General features: G+C 36.1%; 1 protein-coding gene across 1 annotated transcript; it reads left to right on the forward strand.

Moving 5' to 3' along the window:
* The first annotated feature begins 539 nt into the window (after window positions 1-539).
* Window positions 540-2,166, forward strand: LOC149139391 (putative RING-H2 finger protein ATL12). The gene has a single exon (XM_089448492.1). It carries the CDS (start codon window positions 800-802, stop codon window positions 2,141-2,143), a length of 1,344 nt encoding a protein of 447 aa, XP_089304618.1. The 5' UTR covers window positions 540-799; the 3' UTR covers window positions 2,144-2,166.
* Window positions 2,167-8,782: the final 6,616 nt, after the last annotated feature.

Below are 8,782 nucleotides of genomic sequence, written 5' to 3' on the forward strand. Positions count from 1 at the left end.
AATATATTTTTAATATAAATCATATTAATTTATATTAAAATATTATCTTTTTAACATTTTTTTTCTATACAGAAATATATATAAAGTAGAATATTAAAATACTTCTAATTATTTTACATCAAATTATATTAATTTATATATACAACTAATTAAATATGAATAACATATTTTATTTTTTATTACCGTCCATATTATTTTTATATAATATATATATATATATATATATATATATATATATATATATTTATTTATTTTAAACCAAAAAAATATACTTATAACCTTCGCACCATACTGTATAATAAGCCTCTACCATACTGTATAATAAGCCTCTAACTCAACCATGTAACAGCTCAACCATGTAACAGTGTCATGGTGATTCCCCCTTCCCACAAAAAAATTTCATCATCAACATTTTAATACAACGAGACAAAATAGTCAAATTTAACGTTGAAATTCCTACCCTGGTGGGGTATATTATTCTTGATACTCCCAAACATTCTGCTTCTAACTTTGCACTGCCACCGCACAGCAATGCACGCGGTAATGGCAGAACTCCCCTTTGTGTTAGTCAACTTGTATATCAATCAATAAGTTTCAGTTCTCCGAATCCATGGATGTGTTGAATCGCTTGAGCTGCTTGAATCTACAGTTTTGGGTTGAAAATTAGACTGCACAATTCGAAAGGACTCGCAGATTGTATGCAGTTATATTTAGGGTTTGAGGAATTGGGATTCAAAAGGATTCGCAGATTGTATACAGTTATATTTAGGGATTGAGGAATTGGGATTGAGATCCAGCAATGGAGAGTGTGAGGATTAAAGCGTATTTATTCGCGCTGTCAACTTGGATGGTATGTGGGGGACACGCACAGTCGAACGGTACCGATGGGAGCGATCCGGAGGATGGAGAACTTCTGGGCATGAGCGCAGGCGTTCCGTTTCAACCGCATATAGCGGGTGTAATTATCATTCTAACGACCGTGTGCGTCGTGACGATCATCATCTTGCTTCTCTATTGCAAGCACCGCCGCAGATTCGCCGGAATCCGCCGGCACAGACGCGGCGGAGGAATTAGAGGTGTTCGGGGCAGCTCCGGCCGCGCCTGGCCGGGTTTTTCGGCCGATGAATTGTCGACAGATGATGAGTCGGGCATGGAGCGTTCGGTAATAGACGCGCTCCCCGTGTTCAAATTCGGGTCGCTGCAAGGCATGAAAGAGGGATTAGAATGCGCCGTTTGTCTGAGCAGATTCGAAGGTTCGGAGGTCCTGCGATTGCTGCCCAAGTGCCGCCATGCGTTCCATGTTAGCTGCGTGGACACGTGGCTCGAAACTAAGTCCACGTGTCCCTTGTGTCGCCAGAAGGTCGAGGCCGAGGATGTATCTATGGTCTATAGAAACGAGGATGTGGAAGAAGCCAAGGGACTGGAGGACAGGGGGCCTCACCTCCTGCAAGCCTTCGTGCAGAGGGAAAATATCGATAGCGTGGAAAGAGAGTCAGAGTCTTTTAGGGTGCCAGCTGGCAGCTTCAGAGAGCCGAGCTGGCGATCTGAAGCCGTTGGGTCAACTGAGTGTTTTGGCAGTGGGAGAAAGAAAGAGCCGCTGATATCAGAGGCCGACGAGGAGTCGAAGGGGCTGCGATTCGTTGGGTCAACTGGGTGTTTTGGCAGTGGGAGAAAGAAAGAGCTGCTGATATCAGAGGCCGACGAGGAGTCGAAGGGGCTGCGATTCTCTCGTCGGTTTGCTCATCGTATAGTCGTGGCCGACGTTATGGGTCAACATCGATGGAGCGACATCAAGCATTCTGATTTATTGTTTCTGAGCTCTCAGATGATCACGACAGACAGCGGGCGCATGGCTTTCGCAGATGTAAAGCCGGCAGACGAAATTGAAACGAAGAGCAAATCAACAACTGAAACCGCTGAGATACCCAACGGATATTCAGCTGAAATCGACAGGAAGAGGTCAATGTCTGAGATCATTGGCTTCAACAGAAGTAAATCTCAGAGCAGAAGCTACAATACGCTGCTTCCCATCACCAGGTTCGGGGAACGGAATGAGCAAAAATGGTTTTCAATCGCCGGGAATACGGTGCAACTGTTGGGAGGCAGAGGCGGTGGAAGCCGAACAGACAAGTTTGTGTATTGAATTTTACATTCAAAATTTGAATATTGAATTTTACATTCAAAATTTGAATTCAAAATTTGAGTTTCGTTTAACTGGAGTTTTGGTGCTTGGAATTGATTTGGTTTAAATTTCTCAAAGTGTTATTTATATGGTCGTAGTTTTGGTGTTTGGAATTGATTTGCCAGTGGTTAAATTTCTTGTCATATGGTCTTAGTGTAGAAATTCATATGGTCATAGTTTTGGTATTTGGAATTGATTTGCCAATATTTAAATTTCTCACCATATGGTCTTAATGTAGAAAGTGTCACCCATACAATTGTAGTGTAGAAAAATATAAAAAATATAAAAACAAATCCATCACTAATTTTAACATCTGAAATTTTGATATTTAAAATAAATTTACAAATAATCTCACTCCTGTTCAGTTACTACCCAAATCCTCTAGGGTTTATCCATAGAAATTGTAATTTAAAATGTGATTACAACGGATTTTATGCTGGCAGTTGATGAGTAGCTTCAACCTCTTATTGTAACCATTGATTGGTTGGATTAGTAGGGTTATATGGTCTGCCCATAATGTCATTGGCCGTTGATGAGTACCTTCAGCCTCTTATTGTAACCATTGATTGGTTGGATTCGTTGGCTTCTCTGGTCTGCCCATAATGTCATTTGCAGCCTTACAGGGTTTAAAGACCTGAGCTCGACTCTAGTGTCGATTTAAGATCAAAATATTTGCAATTTTGTTGGCGCCCTAAATTTTAATTTTTGGAATATTTCTAAAATGTGAATCAAATATTAGAATATTTTCAAAATCTATAACCAAAATAACATGGTGATTTGGATTTTATGGGGTTTGAATAAACAGTGAATGGTTATTGAGATGGTTTTGTGTTGATGAGTAAAATATAATTATTTTAGGTAATTTTATTTATTTTATGATGATATTAAAGATAAATAAGATTTCGTAAAATTTAGATTAGATTTATTTTATTTTTGGAAAGTGATTAAATTATTTTTTATTTTAAAAAAGGTTTGTATATCAATAGATTGGATCCTTATGGAATACTTGGTATATTATGAAAAAATATGAATTTACACTGGTTTAATTATTAATTTTATATTTTTTTTTTAATTTTACATCATATTTTTTTTTTTTTTAATTATGATCAGACTAGTATGGATCTACCAAGGGCCGAAGGAATCAAAACTTTTTTCACTCTAAAAGAGATTTCAAGAGATTCAATCCGTCTAGGGGCTTGGTAGATTAGGAGTTAAAAATCTAGGTTAATTTATCCTTTTAAATAGGGGACTTTCCACATGAATACCATGACTCAATAGCATAGGTTCTCAATACATCAATACCATGGGCCCTTTTTATTTTTAACATAGTTACACGGTACCGCTCCAGGCATTGGAGAGTTCCCCCACTCCTGGGAGCTTGGGAGCTGATCGGAAACACTCAAAAACCCTCGAGAGCTTCAACAATGATTCGGATCTTGGGGGAGGTCCTCAAGATCTAAAAGATTGAAAATGATCTTGGGGTGAGGCGCCCAAGATCTGAAAAATTGAAATGCCAGAAGAAAAAGAGGAGAATGCCCAACAAACAACCACAAAGATTTTTTTTATTAAAACAGAGAATAATTGTAAAGGCTACATTATGCGGACAATCTGTATTTTTATAAAATGCCATTTGTTACTTATAGTATTTTTTAGTTATAATACAACGGGTCAATTCCATGGGTGAATAAATACTATGGATGGATGTCACAATACCACGAGTCAATTACCATGGGTTGATGTCACAATACCATGAGTCAATTCAATGAGTGAATGAATACCATGGGTGGATGTCACAATACCATGGACAAATACCATGGGTGAATAAATACCATGGGTGGATAAATGCCATGGGTAGGTGACACTTACAATACCATGGGTAAATTCCATGGATGGATGAATAACATAGGTGGATGAATACTTGATGTCACAATACCATGAGTCAATTCAATGAGTGAATGAATACCATGGGTGGATGTCACAATACCATGGACAAATACCATGGGTGAATAAATACCATGGGTGGATAAATGCCATGGGTAGGTGACACTTACAATACCATGGGTAAATTCCATGGATGGATGAATAACATAGGTGGATGAATACCATGGGTTGATGCCATTTTCCATTCAGATCAAACGGGTAATTTGGAGCTTTTCGGGAGCTTCATTGCAACCGATTTTTTTACATTTTGGGAGTTTCACTACGTTAAATAAGTGCAAACTTAGGTGTATTTGACGTTGCCAGCTTGGGTGCTGCTTAAACTGATGGAACTATGCGAAGGGAGGGTATGCCACTGGGTTTAGATTTGGATATGGGTCTGCAACTAAGAGAAACACCCTATTTATGGAAAGCCCTTCTATGGGTCTGGCCAATCCTGATCTTTGTCATTGGAAAGCTATTCATTCTCCTCATTTACGCAGATGGCGGATGGATATAAAAGAATTTAGGAAAATTGTTGGCCACTGGCAAAAGCATCATTAAGGCTGGACATGAATGGACAAAAGATGGAATACTAAAGAAAAAAAGTAATTGAAATTATGAAATATAAATATTATTAAAAAAAAGAATTTAATTTAATTTTTATATTTATTTAAGTATAAAAAATATATTAACTTGGAAATTTATAATTTTATTATACAAACTCTTTTTAAAATAACATTGGATTTAAACTCTATTGTTTTAATTTTTTTAATTATTATTAATATATATTTTATTTTTTCTTATTTCTATTATAATTAAGTGTAATATCTATAATATTGATGAGGTTACATCAAGGGCGAAGAATTGAACCAATTACTTAACATATAGCGTACCTAATAATAGAGTAATAACAACTTTTTTCGGGTTGGGGAGTTCTGCATGTTTCTTTGCTCGGAAGGAATTTGATTGAGTGTCACATTATACACCATATAGTGTTACGGAGTTAATTTTTTCGACGGCTTCTGCGGCTGCATTTCTTCTGCAGCTGTGTTAGTTCTTCCGGCATTAGGTTTTTTGCGGCTGCGTTAGTTCTTTCGTCTGCGGCTGCGGGTTCTTCCGTATCTGCTGCGGCTGGGTTTTTTCCGTCTCTGCATGAGCAGATCTGCTTCTATGTGGTGCTCTTCTTAAGTGTTATTCTTTGGGCATTCTCGATAACAATCACCGATCTCAAATCTGCAAAAATAGATCTGTGAGAAAGTCCTCTTTTACGTGGGCATCTCTGGATTGAGTGGTTCATGAAGCGAAAGTCGGTGATTTATTTTTATCTGGAGCAGGATTTAATTCAGGATTTTTCCTACTAGGGTTTCTTGCAGATTAAAAGACTTACTAAGACTTTGCTGCTGGGTTCTAGATCTAATATTCTGTGGTTAAATCTAGATCTAGATCTAATCTTCTTTACGTTGGGTTCTAGATCTAATCCTCTGCGGCTAGATTTAGATCTAATCTTCTAAATATGGTTCCCAGCTTCGTAAAAATAGCTGCTGGCTCAGTTCCGTCCACTTCAAGAGGGCAAGCTCCTACCCATATTGTAAGTGAAGCCCCAGCTCCCACTGTCCAGGTGGTCCAGGCCTCACTCGATGAGGCTTTGAAGTTTTCCGAAAGTGCCCTAACCTGTTCGTTCAATGGCTTTTGGCCGCGGTTGATAGCTCTCCACAATTGGATATCAGAGGTATGGAAGCCTGTCATTTCTCATGAAATTAATATCTACCCCTGTGTTAGGGGTTTCTTTATAGTATATTTTGAAAATCGTGAAAGCAGACGATGTATTCTAGATTCCAGCCCTTGGTTTTGGGAAAACTCAGACTTATTCATGAAGCCATGGAACCCATCATTCGATCCCTCAACAGCAGTCATAACCTCAGCACCAGTTTGGGTGAGATTGCCAAGCCTACCCTTGCATCTCTGGAATCTCTCCTCGCTAAAAGCCATTGGAAATGCAATTGGGAAATTTTACTGCAGGTACTCAGAAACAGAGGAATATGCCAGAACCACCTATGCACGCATGTGTGTGGAAATGGACTTCAGCACCGGATTCCGAGCTGAAATAAACCTAACAAGTAAAGATTATGTGTGGAATCAGAAACTCGATTATGAAAGTGTCCTCTTCAGATGTCGATCCTGCTTTGAGACGGACCATCTAGCCAAAAATTGCCCAAAAGCCTCCCAGAAAAATTCTACTGGAAAAAACCACCACAGCTCTACATGGTAGGAAGGAGCACAAAAAGAACACTACACTGTCATCAAAGAAGAATACTCTAGAGAAAACTCTGAATCACAAGAAAGAAACAACTCTCAAGACAAGCAGGGAGAAAGCCCCGCCCAGCAACAAAAAAGTGAACTTGACAACCCCTCAAGCATCAACAGTTATGAGGATTCGAATACCACACAAAATAAATCTTCATTTAACAGCGAAGCAAATCTCCTAGACCAAACTTCTTCTCCGTCTATCTTCAAGAGGACGACCACAATAGATTGCGAAGCTAAGACACCAATGTCCCAAGAACCAGAAGAGATGAAGGAGATGCAAGATACAGGAAGTTGGAAGACCGTAGAGAAAAAAAACAAAGCTATGGCATCAATCTCGCCAAGAAAGACGCGGAGCCAGACAATTAAAAACTAAGAAAATTATAGGTCCGATAGACCAATTTGGTCTCAGTGGATGTTAACCGTCATCATCATCATCATCAATATTTTGATTTTTTTCACAATGTTTCAAAGTTCAATCTTTTACATGTTTCTTTGCAAGATGGAATTTGATTGGCAAATTTTGGATGGAAATAAATAAATTATTTTATTTTTATTTTTAATATATATTAAATTTTAATATACTATATTATTGCCACTCCCAACTTGAGGTTTCCTATAAATTTGGGCAATACTTCTAGCCGTGTCGGATACTCACTTATCGAAAGTACCTATGTACCAGAAACTTGTGCAACATAGATTTTTATAGAGTTATTTCTGTTTGTTATTTTTTATTTTATTTTAACTAAATTAAAATGTTTACATTACTAGATCTTAGACTTTTGTGATCCATATTGATAATGAGATTATCTTTCGGAATAATCACATCACATTTCGAATCAACTAATGTGATTCATGCTCAAGACAAATGTGAAAAAATCAAACTTTCCAAATGTTTAAATAATAGAGATGTATAAATATTTAGAAAGATTGATTTTTTCACCTTTGTTTTGAAAATGAACTACATTAATTTTTAACTAAATCTTAATGATATAATTATTCTGAAAAACAATTTCATGTTTACATTATATTAATCTTTTTATTTTATTTTTATATAATTTATTTTATTCTTAATAACTAATATATATATATATATATGATATTTTTAATAAAATGACAAAATTCAAAAGTCTATAGTACTAGCCAAAGCCAACAAATTTGAAAAATAACAACGAAATTGCCAACCAATCCTGAGGACCGCCCACAAATCTAGAAACTAACAAATAAATTATAATAAATTCGTTGTTTAAAAAAAATGCAACTTTTGTGTGTTTGCTTTTTTGTTTTCAATGGCAGCAATTTTTTTTCACCTTTTAGAGACTTTCGTGAACACCTGGAAAGCAGCAGTCGATGGATCAGAACAGTGAACTTTTGTTGTATCAACTGTTGCTCACCATGAGATGGATTTGAACTCAAGCGCAGAAAAATTATAAACTTTTTTATTAATTGTTTTTAAATGTGGGAGAAATATCCAAACAAAATTTATAGATAGATTTTATTATTAAATTAGGAGACTTATAAAACAAAAGTGTTTTTCTATTATTAAAATTGAAATTTTGTTTGTATTTACTGATATAAAAATTAAATAAAAAATCTTAAAAGATTAACTATCCAAAATATTTAAATGATATATTTTAATCCCATATTGAATTTCATATTTAAAATAAATCTATACGGTTATATATTGCAAATATACAAATAAAGATTCTTTGATGTCAGGTTGTTTCACTGACGTTTGCGTAGTTTCTGTAACAGAGGTATTCAAACCTTGTTAGAAATAAAGGCCGAGCAGGCAAAGGCTGAATTGCTGGTTACGCAATGCAAATAAAATAATCCATATGACCTAACAGTGAGTTGACCTCAGTTTATGAGTGTGGTCTGAAATTATTCATGGTTTTTTACTTATGAACCTTTTAAACTTTCAAATGAACAGACAGAGCTCACAAAAAATTATTTAGCACTGAATAATTTTTAAATTTCTAATACTCTCACATATTTTTGATAACTGAAAATATTTTTTAATTACTGTAGAGATGGCAAGGAGTAAACTATGATGGCGAGGGCGTAAATGATATATAAATATGAAATACTAAGAAACGCTTTAATAAATATATACAAATTGAAAGGCACTCTAGTCTTATGAAGGGGGAAGAGTGATGATGGTTAAAAAGCAAGGCCATAGGGCTCTTCTTGAGAGATAACAACACCAAGTTTTTTCATCACTTTGTAAATTTGAAGTAGGTAAACACTATTTGGAGTATTGTGAATTCAAAGGGCTTTGCTCTTCACCCCTTCGAAGAGAAAAATGCATAAGGGGTGTGCTTCTTTCACTTTTTCTGCAAAGCTCTTAAAGGAAGTTTTATTTAAGAAATTTCT

Source organism: Pinus tabuliformis, chromosome X (genome assembly GCF_031772625.1).
Source record: "Pinus tabuliformis cultivar Carrire ecotype Pingquan chromosome X, CPIR1, whole genome shotgun sequence".
NCBI classification, from domain to species: Eukaryota; Viridiplantae; Streptophyta; class Pinopsida; order Pinales; family Pinaceae; genus Pinus; species Pinus tabuliformis.